We start from the raw sequence: 22,381 nt of genomic DNA, 5'->3' as shown, positions 1-22,381 counted from the left end.
GTGGACCAGGATGCAGGTTAGGGACAGGAACTTTGGAGGGAGGGGAGCCAGCCATACTGCCTCTGTCTGTGCTGTATCAATCCCCCACCATGCTGCTGGCTGACCACTCTCTTAGCCCTTTCTTGGAAAGTTACAGAACTCCACAAACCAGTCTTTGAGGGGTGCTGGTACCTGGGGCCTGGTTGGTACCCGGGGCCTGGTTGGTACCCAGGGCCTCCTCTTTCCTGCCAAGAAACTGCCTGAGCTCCCCACCCTTTGGCCCCAGTGGGGCCAGGACAGCATCACCTGTCTGTGCAGTGCTGGGCACCAGCCTTGGAGAAGCCATTTCTCTCATCCCGGGAGGAGAACGACTTGCTTTAGAGGCTTCCTCCATAGCAGAGCTGGGGCTGGGAACCCACCCCTTGATTCCCTCTTGGCTGAAGAATAAGGCTGATGTGCGAGAATGCGCAGACGCCTCAAACCCCGTGTCACTGTCCTGCATGGTGGAGCTGGTGGGACTTCCTCCAGGGCTGTGTGCAACTCGCCCCAGGCCAGACCAGATGTGCCCTAAAGTGGCTCCTACTCACTGGCCACCAGGCAGATGTGTACACAGGGGAGACGGGCCTGCAGCAAATTGGGGTGTTCCCCCTGGGTAGGGCAGCCAGGAGGCGAGAACCTGGTCTGCTTCTGCCCCCAGGAAGGCTCTGGGCCCTTCCTGGGGCTCTGTCTTCCTCTCTGTACCCCTCAGGGTGGTAGGGGTTGCAAGCACTCCCTTCTGCCACCGCCACCTGGGCCCCTTGCTCCTGACTTTTCAGAGGGCCCCTCAGAAGAAGTGGCAGAGGAGAAGAGCTACCAGTGCGAACTCACTGTGGACGACGTCATGCCTGCTGTGAAGACGGTCATCCGCTCCGTCAGGTGAGACTGAAGCAGGAGGTGGGCCACCCACTGCTGCTCCCCATCTGGGGTCTGCCCTTGTGGCCAGGCCTGGCCTAGCTCCTGGCATACCATCTGCTGCCTGCCTGGCACCCTCGACAGTGCTTTCTGGCGGGGTCCCTGGAGAGTGGGTGGGGTGGGGAGGTGGCATATGGCTCCCGGCTGGGTTGGTGCAGACTCATCATGTCGGGAGGGCTGGTCAGGTAGGGCAGTGGGCATGGCTGCCCACCACAGTCCCTCTACTGACACTACAGTCTTCTCCCTGCCTCTCTCCCTTACCGCTCTCTCCCTGTATGTCAGGCTGCCTCCTCTTTCTCTCTCTCTCTCCAGCTGTGTATCAGCATTTGCCTGGCTCTTCCTAGGTCTCTGTCTTAGAGGCAGTTTCACCCCATCTCTGTGTCTAAGTCTCATCCCCCTCTTGCCTCTGTGACTCAAACTTACTGTCTTCCTTTGGGAGTCTTGACCTCAGCCTGTCTGTTTCCCCCAGGATTTCCTCTAGAGCCATACTGTTCAAACCACAGGTCACAACAGTTTGAAGTCAACTTAGTGAAATCAATTTAGTAGTCAGCATTCGAAAAAGAAAAAAGAAAGTATCAGAGTACATCCTTCATAGTAAGAATAAATGTTTATGAAACTTCTATTTCAGTTATGTGTGTGTGTTTATACTAGTTTCTATGAACTATTTCTTATCGTAGTTCTTGGTCAAAAAGTTTGAAACCCCCTGTCCTCCTGGCTTCACTGGCTGTCTCCCTTAACAGTTTAGTGGGGACCAGAGTCCCTGAGCTCTTTAGCCATGTATCCATGGATCTGGCTCCCAAACTCCTTGGAATGGAGTTCCAGCCTAATCTCTGTGTCCATCCTGTAGCTCCAGTTTCACCCCTAGGCCTTCCAGACTCACCGCCCCCCTCTCTTCCCTGGCTGATTCACCTGTCTGCAAGCCTCTTTCCTCTGTGTTTCTTTTAAATCAGAGTCATCTGGACACCCCGTCTCCCAGAGAGTCTAAGGCCTCTCTCCCCACCCCTCTTTTATGCAGCCTATCTCTCCCCTCCAAGGGACCAGCTTCTGCAACACAGCACCCGAGCTTCCCCCTGGCCCAAGTCAGCTCTCCTTGGCCCCTCACACCCAGCACGCCCCAGTCCGGCTCCTCCTCCCATGACCCCATGTCAGGCAGTGACACCATCATCCACCCTGCGCCCCGAGCCATGGGAGTCATCCTGAACTCAGACTCAGAAGCCTTTCCGGCCCCTCTCCCGCACTGCTCACAGCTGTTCTGTATCTCCACCCCACTGCCCACTCCCGCCCTCCCAGCTCAGGCTCATCCCCTGGAGTGGGTCTTCCTGCCTGGGACTCTGCCCCTCCAGGACATCCTCTCCCCACACAGGTGGACAGAGGATGGTTTTGCTAAAGCAAGAGTAAACCACACGGCCCCTTCCCTACCACCCCAGCTTCCCAGTGCCCAATCTCTGCCAGGGATACTGGGATCTTCCGAATAACCCCTCACCCTACCTCTCATTGATTAACCCCTTTCCTTCACATCCTGTTCTGGCTACTTTGGACAGACTCTCACTCACACACCTCCATGTCTGTTTGTGTCCCCAAAGCCTCCCTTCACGCCCCTCCTCTTGCCCGGGGACTGGAAGGGATCTCTTCTCAAGATGTCTCCTGACCCCCCCAGCCAAGCTCTCCCTTCTCGTGGTCCCCAGTTCTCTTTCTCTACTCCTTGACATGGCCCTCATCGCCCCGTAATTGTCTGTGTCCTCTTCGTCTCCCACCCCAGACCAGTGCTGAGAGCAGGGATTGTACCTGATGCCCTTTGGGGTGTCCAGGGTAACAGGCATATGCAAAAATGTCTTCCCCTAAGCTGTCCTCAGCAGCAGTGTTCACAGGTGCCTTGCTTGTGTCCCACCCAGCAGAGAGAAATGAGGCCCAGTCCCGGCCCTCCCAGTGACTGCATATCAAAGAAGAACAAACAAACTCAGGAGGCTGGGGCGGGAGCGTGGTGAGGAGGGAGGGAGGCCCAAGACTCAGCTGTGGCTGTCTGCGGTGGCCCAGGCAGGAGGTGGCCTCCTGCCAGACAAGGTAGCAAAGGACAGCGAGGCGGCTGGAAAAGAATGCATGTCCTCTGAGGCTCCCTATCCCCACAGGATCCTGAAGTTCCTGGTAGCCAAAAGGAAATTCAAGGAGACTCTGCGACCATACGACGTGAAGGACGTCATTGAACAGTATTCAGCAGGACACTTGGACATGCTGGGCCGGATCAAGAGTCTGCAGGCTCGGTGGGTGCACCGGGCCGGGGACGGGGAGCGGGACAGGACCGCCGCGGCGCCAGTTCCCGCAGGAGGCCCGCTGGAGCCCCTCTGCGGGCGCCCCCTAGGGGCCGCGGCGGGAGCTGGCGTTTCTCGCTTGCAGCGCGTTGCAGCGGGAGCCTGCCACCCGCCCCTGTTACTGCACCTGAAAGGGAAAGTGTAGTGTTAGTCGCTCAGTCGTGGCCGACTCTGCGACCCCATGGACTGTAGCCCATCAGGCTCCTCTGTCCATGGCGTTTCCCAGGCAAGAACGCTGGAGTGGGTTGCCATTTCTTTCCCCAGGGGATCTTCCCCACCTAAGGATTGAACCCGGGTCTCCTGCGTTGCAGGTCGACTCTTCACCATCCGAACCACCAGGGAAGCCTTACTGAACCTGAAGCGAACCCTATCGACCTGCTCGCTTCAAGGACGTCTTTAGATGACTGCTTTCTCGTCCTAAAATAATAGGCTCAAAATAATCAGTGACTGCCCCCCCACCGCCCCCCAGCATCTCCTAATAGAATAGGCAAATTGTCTTCAGTGCTGCTCGCCTCTTGCCTCTGGAATCCTCCTCCAACACCTCTTCTCTCTGCCCAGCGTGTAGGAAGATTCCCACACCAAGAACCCAATCACCTACACCTCGCCCCTTTCCTCTTGTGGACTGCATTTTCACTGCCCATTCATTTCTTCTCTCAAGAAATAGTCACTGGGCATTTATTTGTTACTTGCCAGACAGTGGGGATACGGTGGAAAACAAATGGCCTCTGCTTCATGGAGCTCTCATTCCAGTGGAAGAACAGATGATAGTAAGTGAAACCAGAACATGTCAGATGATGATAAAGGCTAAGAAGAAAAATAAGGTTAGGGTGTTCAGATTTGTGATTTTTAAATAGGCAAGAAGGTGACATTTGAGAAAAAAAATTGAAGGTGAGGCAAATAGTCCCGTGATTGTGGTTTGTTTAAAATAGTTTCCAGAGGGAATAGCAAGTGCAAAGGTTTTGAGATGGGCAGGTGTCTGGGGTGATGTTTTAGGAACAGCAAGCAGCCCAGTGTGCCTGTCCTGGCATGAGGGAAGCAGGAGATGAGGTTAGAAGGCTAATAGCACTTAGACTATATAAAGCTCTGGGGGCCACTGCAAAGATGTTGGCGTTCATCCAGAGGAATATGCAAGCACTGGAGGGCTTTGAACAAAGGACAGATGCAATCTGAGGTATATTTTAAAAGGATCATCCTAGGTGCTGTGTTGAGAATGGCCTATAGGGAACTAGGATGGAAACAGGGAGACCAGTGAGGGGGCTAATTCAGATGTGCAGGCAAGAGATGATGGTGGTGCAGACCAGGTGGCAGCAATTAAGGTGAGGCAAAATGGTCAGATTGTCGATATGTTCTGAAAGTAGAGCTGACAGTATTTTCAGATAGGGTGTAAGAGGAAAAAGAGAGAGAGAGAATCAAGGATAAAGCCAAAGTTTTTGGCTTAAGCAAGAGGAAAAAGTTGCTGTTTATTGACATGGGGAAAGTCAATGAGTGGAGCCAGTTTCGATCAGGAAAGCTGGGACGTGCTGGGTTTGTGACGCCCATCAGACAGCTAAATGGAGTGTGGATCTGGCAGAGGAGTGTGGAGTTTGGAGGAGAGGTATGGGCTGGAGATATAGATTTGGTGTCAACCGTGTATAGAGGAATGGAAAATCTGGAACTGAAGACATCATTTAGTGAGTGAGAGTAAATAGAAGAAAAAAAAAGAAGTCCTAGGAGTGAGCTCTGGGTCTTGAAATGTTAAGACGTTGTGGAGATAAAGGAGGAACCAGCAAAGGAGAGGTGAGTGACGTAGGAGAACTGGGTGAAAGTGATGTTTGGGAATCCAGATGAAGAACCTGCAGAAAGAAGGGGGAATCCGATGTGCCCGGTACTGCTCACAGGTCAAGCATAGTGAGGGCTGAGAATCGAATTTAGCAACATGGAGGTCTTTTGGTGTCTTGACAACTGTGGTTTTGGTGAAATGGTGGGAATGAAAGCCTGATTAGAGAGGTTTTAGAAAGGCAGAAAAGAGAAATTGAAGATAGAGGGTAGGGATAACACTTTCAAGCATGTCTCTGTAAAGGGGAGCAGAAAGGTAACATGGGACCAACTTCTGCCTTGTCCCCCTTACAACTCACAGCCCCACTTGTGTCTCTCCCTCATCCCAGTCCACCATTTCCTACCTGTGCTTCCATCAGGCAGCTGTTTTACTTGTCATGTTTGTGGGTGGTGGCTCTGCTCCCCTGGTCAAAGCAGCGACTGGGCACTTCCATTAAACTTGGTCTCTCCATTCAGTTCAGTTCAGTTCAGTTCAGTTGCTCAGTCGTGTCTGACTCTTTGCTACCCCATGAATTGCAGCACGCCAGGCCTCCCTGTCCATCACCAACTCCTGGAGTTCACCCAAACCCATGTCCGTCGAGTCAGTGATGCCGACTCATCTCATCCTCTGTCTCATCTCATCTCATCCTCTGTCGTCCCCTTCTCCTCCTGCCCCCAATCCCTCCCAGCATCAGAGTCTTTTCCAAAGAGTCAACTCTTCGCATGAGGTGGCCAAAGTATTGGAGTTTCAGCTTCAGCATCAGTCCTTCCAAAGAACACCCAGGACTGATCTCCTTTAGGATGGACTGGTTGGATCTCCTTGCAGTCCAAGGGACTCTCAAGAGTCTTCTCCAACACCACAGTTCAAAAGCATCAATTCTTCGGCACTCAGCTTTCTTCACAGTCCAACTTTCACATCCATACATGACCACTGGAAAAACCATAGCCTTGACTAGATGGATCTTTGTTGACAAAGTAATGTCTCTGCTTTTTAATATGCTGTCTAGGTTGGTCATAACTTTCCTTCCAAGGAGTAAGCATCTTTTAATTTCATGGCTGCAATCATCACCTGCAATGATTTGGGAGCCCAGAAAAATAAAGTCAGCTGCTGTTTCCACTGTTTCCCCATCTATTTCCCATGAAGTGATGGGACCTGATGCCATGATCTTAGTTTTTTGAATGTTGAGCTTTAAGCCAACTTTTTCACTCTCCTCTTTCATTTTCATCAAGAGGCTCTTTAGTTCTTCACTTTCTGCCATAAGGGTGGTGTCATCTGCATATCTGAGGTTATTGATATTTCTCTTGGCAATCTTGATTCCAGCTTGTGCTTCCTCCAGCCCAGCATTTCTCATAATGTGCTCTGCATAGAAGTTAAATAAGCAGGGTGACAATATACAGTCTTGACGTACTCCTTTTCCTATTTGGAACCAGTCTGTTGTTCCATGTCCAGTTCTAACTGTTGCTTCCTGATCTGCATACAGGTTTCTCAAGAGGCAGGTCAGGTGCTCTGGTATTCCCATCTCTTTCAGAATTTTCCACAGTTTATTGTGATCCACACAGTCAAAGGCTTTGGCATAGTCAATAAAGCAGAAATAGATGTTTTTCTGGAACTCTCTTGCTTTTTCCATGATCCAGCGGATGTTGGCAATTTGATCTCTGGTTCCTCTGCCTTTTCTAAAACCAGCTTGAACATCAGGAAGTTCACGGTTCACATATTGCTGAAGCCTGGCTTGGAGAATTTTAAGCATTACTTTACTAGCATGTGAGATGAGTGCAATTGTGCAGTAGTTTGAGCATTCTCTGGCATTGCCTTTCTTTGGGATTGGAATGAAAACTGACATTTTCCAGTCCCGTGGCCACTGCTGAGTTTTCCAAATTTGCTGGCATATTGAGTGCAGCACTTTCACAGCATCATCTTTAGGATTTGAAATAACTCAACGGGAATTCCATCACCTCCACTAGCTTTGTTCGTAGTGATGCTTCCTAAGTCCCACTTAACTTCACATTCCAGGATGTCTGGCTCTAGGTGAGTGATCACACCACCGTGATTATCTGGGTCGTGAAGATCTTTTTTGTACAGTTCTTCTGTGTATTCTTACCACCTCTTCTTAATATCTTCTGCTTCTGTTAGGTCCATACCATTTCTGTCCTTTATTGTGCCCATCTTTGCATGAAATGTTCCCTTGGTATCTCTAATTTCTTGAAGAGATCTCTAGTCTTTCCCATTCTGTTGTTTTCCTCTATTTCTTTGCACTGTTTAGTTAGGAAGTCTTTTTTATCTCTCCTTCTATTCTTTGGAACTCTGCATTCAAATGGGTATATCTTTCCTTTTCCTCTTTGCTTTTTACTTCCCTTCTTTTCACAGCTATTTGTAAGGCCTTCTCAGACAGCCATTTTGCTTTTTTTTTGCATTTCTTTTCTATGGGGATGGTCTTGATCCCTGTCTCCTGTACAACGTCACTAACCTCCGTCCATAGTTCATCAGGCACTCAGATCTAGCCCCTTAAATCTATTTCTCACTTTCACTGTATAATTATAAGGAATTTGATTTAGGTCATACCTGAAAGGTCTAGTGGTTTTCCCTACTTTCTTCAATTTAAGTCTGAATTTGGCAATAAGGAGTTCATGATCCCAGCCACAGTCAGCTCCCGGTCTTGTTTTTGCTGACTGTATAGAGCTTTTCCATCTTTGGCTGCGAAGAATATAATCAGTCTGATTTCGGTTTCGACCATTCGGTGATGTCCACGTGTAGAGTCTTCTCTTGTGTTGTTGGAAGAGCAAACTGGCGCCCTCTCCCAGATGGCCTCCTCCCACCCAAGTAAAGGTCTCCCCTTTAAGACAGCAAGCTCGAATTCTTGTGGGAGAGCGTGGTGGCCAGTGTCTGGATCCTTTGACAGTTCCCTTTCCTCACAGGGTGGACCAGATTGTCGGCCGGGGCCCCGGGGACCGGAAAGCCCGGGAGAAGGCTGACAAAGGGCCCTGCGATACTGAGGTGGTGGATGAAATCAGTATAATGGGACGTGTGGTCAAGGTAGAGAAGCAGGTGAGTGTGGGATGGAGTTTCCCGTCGACTGAGAAGCTCTGGAAGGCCCCCGGGTTAGGCCCAAGGGGAGGGTCTGCTTCTCAGAGCTTTAGCCCAGAGCACCAGAACTGCAGGTGGAGCCGGGCCCACGCATCCGCTGGAAGGTGGACCCCGCCCCACAGAAGGTCTGCCTCCCAGAAGGCCCGCCGGCTCTTGCTAAAAGACCCGGATAAACCAACCCTCTCAGGCCAAGCCCCGCCCTAGGCTGCTAGCCTCTCAGATAAGCCCAAGTCCCACCTACTTCATTTAACGCTGCCTCACTTGTCTCTCTTGATCATCTAGACTATCCCAACCCGTCACAACTAAATTTCGTTGCGGGGGTGAGTGGGTGGGTGGATGGGAATAAACCCCAGGTTCCCAGCTTCTTTCCGCCCTCCGGCCAAGTTCCGCCTTTCCTGTCGCACCTCCTCCCGGAGGAGTCTTGCCACCCAGATGCGACCCTCCCAGGGCAAGCCCCGCCCCCGGCCTCGCCCCGCCCCCAAGTCCCGGCCAGGCCCCGCCTCCAGCCGCGCCCCGCCCCCAGGTGCAGTCCATCGAGCACAAGCTGGACCTGTTGCTGGGCTTCTACTCGCGCTGCCTGCGCTCTGGCACCTCGGCCAGCCTGGGCACCGTGCAAGTGCCGCTCTTCGACCCCGACATCACCTCCGACTACCACAGCCCTGTGGACCACGAGGACATCTCCGTCTCCGCACAGACGCTCAGCATCTCCCGCTCGGTCAGCACCAACATGGACTGAGGGTCTTCTCAGGGGCGGGGCAGCACACGGCCAGCCCCTCGGCCTGGCTCTCGGACCCGCCCTCTGAGGCCTCCGGACTCCTCTCTTACTTGAACTCACTCCCTCGTGGGGAGAGAGGCCACATGCAGTGTTGAGCTGTCTGGGTGGGCGAAATACCCGACGGGGGTGCCAGCGACCCGTTCCACCTCAGGAGCGAGAGATGCCAGGCCGCATGGAGGGCAGCAGCGGCTGCTGCCCGGTGGCCTCTGGGTCCCCCAGTGCCCTGCCCATTCCATCAAGGCCCGACAAGGCCTGCCTGGCAGGGGCACTGCCCCTGGAGTGGGAACAGGGCGCTGGGGCCCTGGGCCCTGACCCAGCTTCCAGCTATGCAAGGTGAGGTCTTTGGCCCGCCCTTCGGACAGAGCAGGGAAGCCTTCCCGCCAAGACCCCACTCCACTTGGGGGTGGGCCCACGGTGCCCACACAGGTACCCATAAGCACAGGAGCCTGCCGCTAGGCAGGTGGGCACCATATATGCAAACTATGTTAAATATGCAACTTTGGGGACCCCCATGGGGTCCCTCTGCCCCTCCCACCCTGGGAGATGGGCCCCCAGCTGTAGCTGGTCTCAGGCTGCTTGGCTATGACCCTCATCCCTGATCTTTGGCTTATCAACCCCTCTTCTCCCCTCCCAGCATGGGGCCTGTTTCTCCCTTGCCTCCCCAAGGGCAGTGCCTGGACCTTTCTTCCCATTTGCAGGTGTCCACTCCCAGGGGCTCCCTCTTCCTGCCAATGTTCACTCCCCTCCGGCCCTAGGCACCTCTGACAGCATAACTGTCTGTGTTCTGCCCTCAAATCTCCCAGACAGTGCTCCCACGGTCAGACAAACATGTCCCTACAGTTTCCCCAGACACGCAGGTAGCCTCTCAGCATTCACGCTGACAAAGACAATTAGCTACACTTGGACACTTCAGCACAGAGCCACTCAGCATTTGCTGGGTCTCTGCAGCTGAGGCCAGTAGCCTAGTCTTGCGGAGTGATGTCCACTCCTACCAACCCCATCCAGGTAGGAGAGGGAGCTCTCACATGACCCCAGGGCTCTCCGGGCCCCACCCCAGAGCTTTACCAACTTCCCTTTCTCAAGAAGATTTACTCCTCACAGGTCCAGGAGCCCTAACTGCTGCCTCTGTCTATCCCTAAGGGCCCTCCTTGGTATCCCCACGGCACAACTCAAGGCTAGGCCTCTTGGGGTCTGGACAGCCCTGGAAAGCCCCCGGGCCTTCCCCAGGGTGGCTGTCAGGTCCGCTTCTATCTAGGCTTGCCCTGCTCCTAGTCGCTCTGACTCCTGGAGAGAATAACAATACGCCGAGCAAGTACCATTCATCAGGCACCAACTGTGCAGGCGCTCACACCCACTGTTTCCCCCTCCTTCCTCACCCCCCCTCTTCACTTCAGTTGGCAGCCCCCTTACCACACAAGCCCCCATCCACTGCAGGCCCCCAGTACCTCTTTGGTATCCCTACCACTTTGTCCCTCTTCTGCAAAGCCAATGCAGGTGGCAGGAGGGGGAGTGGACCAATGGTGACCCTCTGTGGGGCACCAGGGAATAAGGGGCTCAGGCCCAGCTGCCTGCATCTCATGACTGGGGACCTGCATGCACCAGCGCCAGGGCTGGGGTTGGACCTTGCTCAGCCCCCAGGTGCCCAGCCCCTGCCCCCACATGCCCTCTGCATGTGACCATCATGCCCTGGATGGAGCCTGTCCTGGCTCACCTCACCCGCACTACACTGTCCCCAGAGAGCCACACCTCCGCCCCCTGAGAGACAGAGCTGTGGAGAGGGGCCGGAGGCTGGGATCCAAGGAGACTTGGGGAGAAGCCCTCCCTCCTTCATGATCGAGGCTCCCCACCAACCCGGTTCTCGGATATGCAAGTACCTCACTTTGTTAACTTATTAACTTATTGATTTCATTAAAGTTTTCAGTAGGAGGTGGTTGGTCTTGGCTGTTCAGTGTCTGGGGAGTGGGGCACCTGGTCTGGGGCTGGGGGTGAGGAGATCCGGATTAGTCAGGACTCGGGTGTAAACAACAGAAACGCGACCTGGTATGTTTTAAGCAAAAATAAAAGAAAGAAAGTTTATTGGCCCAGATAACTAAAAAGTCCAGGAAATAGATTTGGCTTCATATGAAGCTAGATCTGGGTGCTTAAATGTGTCAGGGACCTGTCATCTGTCTCAGCCCTCCTCTTAGACAGGCTGCCCTCTCACGATGACCCCTGGTACTTCCAAATTAACTTTCTTTTGGTTCAGTGCCCCAGTGAAAAATGAGTACTGCTTTCCTAATAGTTTGTATCAGTCAAGGTCCAGTGAGGAAAAGAGAAATTACCCTAGGCTTTTCAACACAGGGAATTTACTATAGGGAATGGGTTACACTGATGTAGGTGGACTGAAAGAACAAACAGAACACCAGGCTAAACTAACGAAAGCCACTGCAGGAAGCAGATCCCACTCCTGAGGCTGCAGGAGTGCAGGGGAGAGGTTGAGGCTGGCAGAACCGGTGGACTTGAGTAGGGGAGCCCTGTAATCCTAGAGCTCAGAGGTCTGGAGAGGGGCTGCTGTCTGGCTGGTGCTAGTACCTCCTAGGGGACACAGTGAAGCTTGTCTGGGAGTGCAGAAAAGTAGCTGAGGGCTGGGAGCAGCTGTGGCTACCAGGAGAAGGAAGAGAAGGCAAAGGAAGAAGGAAAATCTCCACTCCTGCCTTCCAGTGTGTCCCCAGTGCCCCTAGTTTTCAAAGCTAGCTGACAAATTTGATGTGGTTTGCAGAGTCCGAGCTCCAGTTTCACAGAGCAGAGTACAGAGGTCTGCATCTGGAATGAAAAAGCAATAGCTTCATAACTGGCATGGCCCAACCCCTTGGACACTCGGTATCCATACATGTCCATCCACATTTGTCTGAACCTCCATCTAGCAACAGTAGCTTCCACCTCATAAGATGAAACTATCCTGCATACAAGTGAAGATCCTAACTCACTCCCTGGAAATGATAAACACAAGAAATTCCACCATCCAATAGATGTATCCAGCTCCAGAACTTAGTCACTGAATCCGTATTTGGGTGATGTTAATTACTCTAATTCAGTCACAATCACACCTGCAGTTAAAGAGTATACTGTAAAGTTAGCAATTGCCTGCAAACTTTAAATAAAATCCTAAGGGATAAGGAGAAGGGAGGGGAGAAAAGCACTTAATATCACACACACACAGATACACACACACACGCCCCTTGATGCAATAGAACCCCTTCTGATAGCTGGTCACAGTGCCATAGCTGATACGTAGATACGTTCAATCAAGTGTTTCTCTTTATCTATCATATATACTTCACTGATTGAGTGAATATATTCTTTCTTCCACTCTCCTATGTTCCCTTTGTCCTTGACCGGGATCTCAGCCAGCTGGAATCTGTCAGATGCTGGGATGATCCCAAAGAATCATTCTTAAAGGGTCTGAAGCTTCAGTGGTCCTGCACAGTTTTGGATGCAGTAGCTTTTTGTTAACTTTTGTGCAAGGGACCCCTGAGAACTCCCTGGTCCCAGACATAGTCTTCCTTGCCCTTGATGTGTAGTGACACCCCTGCTTCCCCTTGGTAATGAGGACCAGTCAGGCAGCCAGCATGCTGACTCTTTCTTTGCCTGGTATTTGAGTGGCATGAGAAGCCCAATATGGCCAGTTAGAAGTTCCAACTTCCAATTCAATGAAAACTGTGTTTCTTCCTTTCCCTTGAGAACTGAGGCCTCCAAACTAACAGAGGCCAACGTTGGGGAGACAGGGAGCAGAAGCTGCATGAGCCGGTAGAGTAGCCGGACTGATGCCACCCGAAGGTATCAGGCCCTAATCTCTGGAGTGTTTAAAATGTTACCTTACAAGGGAAGAAAGATTTTTGCAGATGTGATTAAGTTAATGATCTTGACATGGGGAGATTATCCTGGATTATCCAGGGGCCCTTAATCCAATTGCCAGTGTCCTTCTAAGAAAGAGGCAGATGGAGATCTCACACATACAGGAGACAGAAGTAGAGACTGGGGTAAGGTGGCCTCAGCAGAGGAATGCCAGCAGTTACTAAAAGCTGGAAGAGTCAAGGAATGGATTCTTCCCCATAATCTTGGAAGAGTGCAGCCCTGCTTGTACCTTGATTTAGGTTCAGTGAGGCTGATGTTGAACTTCTGGCCTTCAGAACTGTGAGAGAATAAGTTCTGTTGTATGAGGTCACCAAGTTTATAGTAATTTGTTATGGCAACTACAGGGCTTCCCTGCTGGCTCAGATGGTAAAGAATCTGCCTGCAATGTAGGAGATCAGGGTTCGGTCCCTGGGTTGGGAAGATCCCCTGGTGAAGGGAATGGCAGCCCACTCCAGTATTCTTGCCTGGAAAATTCCCTGGACAGAGGAGCCTGGCGGGCTACAACCCATGGGGTCACAAAGAGTCACTCACACGACTGAGTGACCAGCACTTTCACTATGACAACTACAGGAAATTAATACTGAGGGTTACTTGGTGTAATTGTGAGAGATAGCACTCTCACTTACCTTCCTTTGATTCCTGTGCTGGCTGTGTCAGTGAGGATGAACCACTGCCCTCTCCATCAGAGAAAGGATCCTGTAGAATTAGCCTGGCACCAGGTGACTTGATAAATCCCCGCAGAATGGTGGTATTTTGGGTAGTCAGCATCTGTTCCTGCTGATGTTTGGTTGGACATACAGTGTGACATTAGCCAGACCAGCCTTGGTGAGGCAAGTCCATATCATTGAACCCATAAGCAGTCTTCATTCTTGCTGCCATGACCACTTAAGTTATACAAGGGCATGTTGAGCAAGCACTGGAGGGGGTCCGGAGTGAGAATGACTGGCAGCCATGGGATGTGCTGTCTTAGGCATTAAATTATCTAGAGCCTCCTTGTCATGGATGCTCTTCGATGAGACTTTTCCTTGGTACAGAAATACAATCATACCCTCTACCCATTTCTGAAGGTCCATCTAAATACCCCTTTCCGAGCCTTCTTTGTCTGCAATCCACCAATTCTGTGCTTTCTGAGTCCCTGACCATCTAGCCAAACCTTGAGCCACTGTCCAGAAACCAGTATATATCCACACTTCTTTTTTTTTTAATTGAAGTAGAGTTGATTTACAATGTTGTATTAATTTTTGCTATATAGCAAAGTGATTCATATACATATATTCTTTTCCATTATGGTTTATCTCAGAATATTGAATATTGTTCTCTGTGCTATACAATAGGACTTTGCTGTTTATCCACCCTGTGTATAAAATAGTTTTCATCTGCTAATTTCAAACTCCTAATCCATTACTGCCCCTTTCCCTCCTGCTTGGCAACCATAAGCTTGTTCTCTGTGTCTGTAAGTCTGTTTCTGTTTCGTAGATAAATTCATTTGTGTCATATTTTAGATTCCACATCTAATTGAATGGTATTTGTCTTTCTCTTTCTGATTTCTTTGCTTGGTATGGTTATCTCTAGATCCAACCATGTAGCTGCAAATGGCATTATTTCACTTTTTATGGCCGAGTAATATTCCATTGCATATATTAACCACATCTTTATCCATTCATCTGTTGGTGAACATTTAGGTTGTCTTGGCTATTTAATAGTGCTGCTATGAGTATAGGGGTGCATGTATCTTTTTGAATTATATCCCTATGCCTGGATATATGCCCAGGAGTCGGATTGCTGGCAGTCCACACTTCTTGTCATCTTTCAATCCAGGCAAAGTGGGCAACCCAATGTGCTGAAGGGTGAGTAGAGTTTAACCAGGCATGGGAATGGGGATGGCGCGAATGTTCCGGCTAGAGAGCATAGCATGTGTAACGGCCCAGGGGCGCCAAAAAGAGTGATACATGAATGGGGGAGAAAGAGATCCCTGTTTGGGCCCAGACAGAGAGAGAGAGAGTGGCACAAGATGGCACTTTAGGATGAGGCAGGAGTCAAGGTTTATAGGATCCACAAGTCATTTCAAAGAGACAGGACTTAACCATGATGGCAGTGGGGAGTCAGTCAAAAATTCTGACTAGAGATCAAACCAGGATAGACTTGCATTTTAGACAGTTTTCTTCCCAGGATAGAAGATGAATCTGAGGAAGCAAGCCTGGCTGCAGGGAGGCGGGTTAGAAGACTGCTGCAGTAATCTGAGCAGGAGATGCTGGTAACCTGGACAAGTCCCATGGAATTTCACTAACTGAACAAATGTGTCTGAAGCACCTGCCGTATGTCAGACCCTGGCTCAGCACAATGCACGGGATGATCAGACACAGGAGACCCAGCTAGGGCCCTAAGGCCATCCAGCTCCTGGAGGAAACAGGTGCACAACTACCCAGCCCACACGCCACTCTTCTAAGTTTGCTTGGCTCAGCAAGGAGGGTTTGCAGGTGGCTATGGGAGTGCCCAAACTGCCATCAAATATGGCCTTGAGAGCAGGTGGTTTTAGCTTGATGTGTCATTTATCTGGGCTCCCCAGGTGCTTCTAGTGGTAAACATTCTGCCTGCCAATGCAGTCGACAAGAGACTCGGGTTCAGTCCCTGGGTGAGAAAGATCCCCTCCCTGGAGGAAGGCATAGCAATTCACTCCAGTATTCTTGCCTGGAGAATCCAATGGACAGAGGAGCCTGGTGGGCTACAGTCCATAAGCGTCGCACAGAGTCAGACACAACTGAAGCCACTTAGCACGCACGTCACTTATCTATTACTAGGTAACAACTCACCCTATACCTCAGTAGCTCAAAACGGCAATTTTATTTTGTCTTGATGCTGTGCATCAGCAGTTTGAGTTGGTCTCAAATTCTAAGCAGTTCTGTTCGTCTCACCTGGGATCATTAATGTGACTGCAATCACCTTCCTCTTGGTGGGGGGTGGTTGTTCTAAGATGACCTCATTCATGTGTCCGGGGTTGGGTGCTGACTGTCTGTGCCCAGGCTGGTCCACAGGCAGGATGGCTTGTCTCTGCTCCATGGGGCTTCTCATCCTTTAGTAGGTTAGATTGACCTTCTTCACATGACAAGAGGACAAAAGCAGAAATTAAACAGCCCCTGGAGACTCTGGCTGAGAAATTGTACCGAGCAGCCTGGGAGTGCCATGCTGCAAGGGCTCAGCTCACTGGGATCTGGGGTGCTCGGCATCTGTTACAATTTTTTAAATTATTTATTAATTAATTTTTGGCTGTGCTGGGTCTTTGCTGCTGCACACAGGCTTTCTCTGGTTGGGGCAAGCAGGGGCTACTCTCCAGTCGCAGGCTTCTCATTGCCCTGGCTTTTGTTGTAGAGCCCAGGCTCTAGAGTGTAGGCTCAGTAGTTGTGGAGCGTGGGTTTAGTTGCTTGGTGGCCTGTGGGATATTCCCTGACCAGGGTTTAAAGCTGTGTCCCCTGCATTAGCAGATGGATTCTTAACCACTGGACCACCACTTGTGCTGATCAAAGAAAATCATGCTGCATAGTTCTCAATTTGGATAAACTATTTCCTGGACTTTGGACAGTTCCAGTTGTTGAAAAAAATCTTCTTTATTTTCCCTCAAGAGGGGTATCTCTCTTCTTTCACACCTCTCGTGTGCAAGAGGGTCCTGAAGGCTGCTACAAGCTGTATTACTTTGCTGGGGGCTCCCATCACAAATGCTGCAGATGGCAGATGTGGGGCTTAAACAACAGAAATCTCTTTCCTCACAGTTCTAGAGGCTGAAAGTTTAAGATAAAGATGTCAGAAGATTGGTTTCCTCCTGAGGCCTCTCTCCTTGACTTGTAGATGGACATCTTCTTCCAGGGTCTTTACTTGATCACCTCTCTGTACATGTGTGTGCCCTGATCTCTTCCCATAAGGACACAGGTTATATTGGACTAAGATCCACCCTAACAATCTCCTTTTAACTTAGTAACCTCTTTAGAAATTGAATTTTCAAATATAGTCACATTTTGAGGTACTGGGAGTTAGGACTTCAATCTATGGATTTGGAATGGGGGTCACAATCAGTTCCTAATACCTGGAGTAGGGGTTTGACCTACCAACCTGGCCCCTGAAATTTCTGCTCCAGGTGCACAGAGCTCAGGATCTACTCTGGGGCTTGCTCTATCCCAGCTGGACAGATCCAGACATATATCCAGATATCATGGAACCCAGTGATTCGTAAACCTTTTTTTTAAAAAGCCCCAGAACCCTTTTTAAAAGCCTCTTTTAAAGTCCCAGAATCCTTGCTACAATATAATCTATATGGGACCGCAACACATAAGATAAAATCAATGCAACTGAAAAATGATGACCTCTCAGATGTGGCCTCAGTTCTCACCCCCACCCCTGCCCACACACACATTGAGCATGTGGCCACCTTTTCGTTGCAGCCAAAATGAATCAGATCTTTCTCCAAGATGAGTTAACTGTTTTAGCAGATTTATTATTTGTCTGAAAGGCTGCCTTCCTTCCTCACATCACCATGGCTACGTTTGGGTGGAGTATACCACCCTAGCTGTCTTACAATGACTTTCCTACAGATTCTGAGACTGGTGTTCAGTCGCTAAGTTGTGTCTGACTCTTTGTGACCCCATGGACTGCAGCATGCCAGGCTCCCCTATCCTTCACTATCTCCCAGAGTTTGTTCACACTCATGTCCATTGAGTCCATGATGCCATCCAACCATCTTATCTTCTGTTACCACCTTCTCCTCCTGCCCTAAATCTTTCCCAGCACTGGGGTCTTTTCCAATGAGCTGGCTCTTCACTTCAGGTGGACAAAGTATTGGAGCTTCAGCATCCGTCTTTCCAATGAATATTCAGAGTTGATTTCCTTCAGGATTGACTGGCTGGTTTGATCTCCTTGTGTCTAAGGGACTCTCAAGAGTCTTGTTCAGCACCACAATTCAGAAGCATCAGTTCTTCAGTGCTTGGCCTTCTTTATGGTCCAACTCTCACATCCATACATGACTACTGGAAAAAGCATAGCTTTGACTAGGCAGACTATTGTTGGCAAAGAGATGCCTCTGCTTTTTATATGCTCTCTAGGTTTGTCATAGCTTTTCTTCCAAGGAGTAAACGTCTTTTAATTTCGTGGCTGCAGTCACCATCTGCAGTGATTTTGGAGCCCAGGAAAATAAAATCTGTCACTGTTTCCACTTTTTTCCCATCTATTTGCATGAAGTGTTGGGACTGGATGCCATGATCTTAGTTTTCTGAATGTTGAGTTTTAAGCCAGCTTTTTCACTCTCCTCTTTCACCTTCACCGAGAGGCTGTTTAGTTTCTCTTCATTTTCTGCCATTAGAGTGGTATCATCTGCAAGTCTGAGGTTGTTGATATTTCTCCTGGCAATCTTATGATTCATCCAGCCCAGCATTTTTCATGATGTACTCTTCTAGACAACATATTAAAAAGCAGAGACAACACTTTGCCCACAGAGGTCCATATAGTCAAAGCTGTGGTTTTTCCAGCAGTCATGTACAGATGTGAGAGTTGGACCACAAAGAAGGCTGAGGGCTGAAGAATTGATGCTTTCAAACTGTGGTGCTGGAGAAGACTCTTGAGAGTTCCTTGGACAGTAAGGAGATCAAACCAGTCAATCTTAAAGGGAATCAACTCCAAATATTCATTTGAAGGACTGATACTAAAACTCCAATCCTTTGGTCACCTGATGTGAAGAGTAAACTCACTGGAAAGGACCCTGATGCTGGGAAAGACTGAAGGCAGGAGGAGAAGGGGACGACAGAGGATGAGATGGTTGGATGGCATCACTGACTCAATGGACATGAGTTTGAGTAAGCTCCAGGAGATGATGAAGGACAGGGAAGCCTGGCATGCTGCAGTCCATGGGGTCACAAATAGTTGGACACAACGAAGCGACTGAACAACAATTCTGTATAGAAGTTAAATAAGCAGGGTGACAATATACAGTCTTGACATACTCCTTTCTCAATTTTGAACCAGTCCATTGTTCCATGTCTGGTTCTAACTCTTGCTTCTTGACCTGCATATAGGTTTCTCGGGAGACAGGTAAGGTGGTCTGGTATTCCTAACTCTTTGAGAATTTTCCACAGTTTGTTTCCACAGTCAAAGTCTTTAGCATAGTCAATGAAACAGAAATAGATTTTTTTGGAATTCCTTGCTTCTTCTATGATCCAACAGATATTGGCAATTTTATCTTTGGTTCCTCTGCCTTTTCTAAATTCAGCTTGTACATATGGAAGCTCTTGGTTGACATATTGTTGAAGCCTAGCTTGGAGGATTTTGAGTATTACCTTGCTAGCGTGTGAAATAAGTGCAATTGTATAGCTGTTTGAACATTCTTTGGCATTGCCTTTCTTTGGGATTGGAATGAAAACTAACCTTTTCCAGTCCTGTGGCCACTGCTGAGTTTTCTAAATGCACTGGCATATTGAGTGCAGCACTTTCACAGCATCATCTTTTAGGATGTGACATAGCTCAGCTGGAATTCCATCACCACTGCTAGCTTTGTTCATAGTGATGCTTCCTAAGACCCACTTGACTTCACACTCCAGGATGTCTGGTTCTAGGTGAATGACCACACTATCATGGTTATCCAGGTCATTAAGACCTTTTTTGTATAGTTTTTCTGTGTATTCTTGCCATGTCTTCTTAAACTCTTCTGCTTCTATTAGGTCCTTACTGTGCCCATCTTTTTGTGAAGTGTTCCCTTGGTAGCTCCAGTTTTCTTGAAGAGATCTCTAGTCTTTGCCATTCTATTGTTTTCCTCTATTTCTTTGCATTGTTCACTTAAGAAGGCTTTCTTACCTCTCCTTGGTATTCTCTGGAACTCTGCATTCAAACGGGTATATCTTTCCCTTTCTCTGTTGCCTTTTGCTTCTTTTCTTTTCTCAGCTATTTATAAGGCCTCTCAGACAACCACTTTGCCTTCTTGCATTTCTTTTCCTTTGGGATGGTTTTGATCACCGCCTCCTGTACAATGTCGTGAATGTCTGCCCATGTTCTTCAGGCACTCTGTCTACCAGGTCTAATCCCTTGAATCTATTCATCACTTCCACTGTATAATCATAAGGGATTTGATTTAGGTCATACCTGAAGAGCCTGTGGTTTTCCCTACTTTCTTCAATTTAAGTCTGAATTTTGCAATAAGGAATTCATGATCTGAGCCACAGTCAGCTCCTGGTCTTGTTTTTGCTGACCGTATAGAGCTTCTCCATCTTTGGCTGCAAAGAATATAATCAATCTGATTTCAGTATTTACTATCTGGTGATGTCCATGTGTAGAGTCTTCTCTTGTGTTGTTGGAAGAGGGTATTTGCTATGACCAGTGTGTTCTCTTGGCCAAACTCTGTTAGGCTTTGCCCTGCTTCATTTTGTACTCCAAGGCCAAACTTGCCTGTTACTCCAGGTATCTCTGATTTTCTACTTTTGCATTCTATTCTCCTATGAGGAAAAGGACTTTTTTTTTTTGGTGTTAGTTCTAGAAGGTCTTGTAGGTCTTCACAGAACCATTAAACTTCAGCTTCTTTGGCATTAGTGGTTGAGGCATAGACTTGGATTACTTTAATGTTGACTGGTTTGCTTTGGAAACGAAAAGAGATCATTCTTTCGTTTTTTGAGATTGCACCCAAATACTGCATTTTGGACTCTTTTGTTGACTACGAGGGCTACTCCATTTCTTCTAAGGGATTCTTGCCCACAGTAGTAGATATAATGGTCATCTGAATTAAATTTGCCCATTCCCATCCACTTTAGTTCACTGATTCCTAAAATGTTGATGCTCACTCTTGCTATCTCTTATTTGACCACATCCAATTTACCCTGGTTCATGGACCTAATATTCCAGATTGCTCTGCAGTATTGTTCTTTATAGCATCAGACTTTACTCTTACCACCAGACACATCCACAGCTAAGTGCTGTTTCCCTTTTCGCCCAGCCTCTTTATTTTTTCTGGAATTATTTCTCTGCTCTTCCCCAGTAGCATATTGGACTCACTTGGTGGGACTTATCTTACGGTGTCATATCGTTTTGCCTTTTCATCCTGTTCATGAGACTGGTGTGCAGAAGGTTTATCAGGGAGTGTTCTCAGGAGATTCATCTGATGGAAGTAGGAAGGCAGGACTAGGCACGGGGAGAAGCTGACGTGCAATGTGAACTCAGCAAGGCATCTTCAGATCTTCAGGTGCTCGGGAGCTCAGATAGCCCTTCAGATTGGGCCAAATCGAGGGAAGGAGGCCGGCTTTTGTTTCTATGCATCAGCCAGTCACTGGTCAAGAGCCCCTGGGAGGGGCATGGGTTTAGATGAGGCGGTTCCCATGGATTGACAGTTGTGAGCCCACAGTGGAGACTCCCAACTGCTGGGGAAGGAGTGTATAGATCTTTAAGGGGGGAATCTGAGCTGCACAGCTTCCACTCTACTACCCCACTGACCTTGGACTTGGCCATGGGATTTAATCTGGCCAGTGGAATGTTGGGTGAAAGGACAGTGTATTTGTTCCAAGATAAAGCCAAAAGAGGCATGGCAAGTCTGCCAGACCTCCTGGTGCTTCCTTCCTCCTGCATGAGAAAACTCAGATAGCTCTTGTTCCTTCTTCCTGGGTCCAGAATGCAGACTCCTGGAGCAGACCTGAGTCAGATTCATAGCTGAGAGTCCAGCCTGGCCCAAGTATCAGCTGAACTACAGTTGATCTAACTAACACCCAGGAGTATGAAGTAATCTTTGATTCTATAGGCCCCTGAAAATTGGGGTTTGCTTGTTTCACAGCATTATCACAGCAAGACCTGACTAATACAGCTAGTGGAAGGTTTACATTATCCATCACAAAACAGAATGTTTTTCACACATTCCTCTAACATCTTTGGGATTTCCTAGTGGCTCAGTCAGTAAAGAGTCTGCCTGCAGTGGAGGAGAGATGGGTTCAATACCTGGGTGTGGAAGATGCCCTGGAGAAGGGAATGGCAACCCACCGCAGTATTCCTGCCTGGAGAATTCCATAGATAGAGGAACTTGGCAGGCTACAGTCCACTGGATTGCAGCGTTGGACACTACTGAGCAACTACCACACACACACACACACACACTAATATCTTTGTTTTTGTCCCAGTGGCTTCCATGGCTGCCAGACACCTCTTCTCTTTCTCTTTTTTGTACACAGACTATAGATTGGATGGGACACATGGAGAATTTCCTGGAAGAAAGGGTGAAGACTGCTGGAGAACAGACAGCTGGGTGGAGGGTCCTGAGGCCCGAAATGCAGGCTTCCCTGCCTGCTCAGAACCGGAGTGGGGTCTGCAGCTCCCTCTGACCTACTCCCACTAGGCTCCTCAGCTCCTCTCCTGGATCTCTTGACCGCTTCCCTGCTGCCCCTTCCCCAGGTGTCACTTCAGCTCCTGGAAGGCAAGAAGCACACCTGCTTCTCACCTATGGTCATCACCATTCCACCTGCCCTCCCCTCCCTCCTCCCACCCCCCCCCCCACCCCGCACACGGTCATCACCATTCCACCCACTGCCCCCCCTTCCCCTGCACACGGTCATCACCACTCCACCCGCCCTCCCCTCCCTCCTCCCACCCCCCCCC

The 22,381-nt window shown here is 49.3% G+C and overlaps 1 protein-coding gene across 1 annotated transcript in view; it reads left to right on the top strand.

Annotated features, from left to right (window-relative positions):
* The window catches only part of KCNQ4 (potassium voltage-gated channel subfamily Q member 4), a 58,977-nt gene extending 48,160 nt beyond the window's left edge, over window positions 1-10,817 (top strand). Inside the window, exons 11-14 of the mRNA XM_040231549.1 lie at window positions 795-894; window positions 3,057-3,188; window positions 7,944-8,073; window positions 8,636-10,817. Of these exons, the coding sequence (XP_040087483.1) occupies window positions 795-894; window positions 3,057-3,188; window positions 7,944-8,073; window positions 8,636-8,848 (575 nt within the window). The 3' untranslated portion in view covers window positions 8,849-10,817. The remainder of the gene's footprint in view (window positions 1-794; window positions 895-3,056; window positions 3,189-7,943; window positions 8,074-8,635) is intronic.
* The last annotated feature ends 11,564 nt before the right edge of the window (window positions 10,818-22,381 follow it).

This window comes from Oryx dammah, unplaced genomic scaffold, assembly GCF_014754425.2.
Source record: "Oryx dammah isolate SB20612 unplaced genomic scaffold, SCBI_Odam_1.1 HiC_scaffold_28, whole genome shotgun sequence".
In the NCBI taxonomy this organism is placed as follows: domain Eukaryota; kingdom Metazoa; phylum Chordata; class Mammalia; order Artiodactyla; family Bovidae; genus Oryx; species Oryx dammah.
Note: the sequence above shows the minus strand (reverse complement) of the source record. Positions and strands in the feature narration are given on the sequence as shown.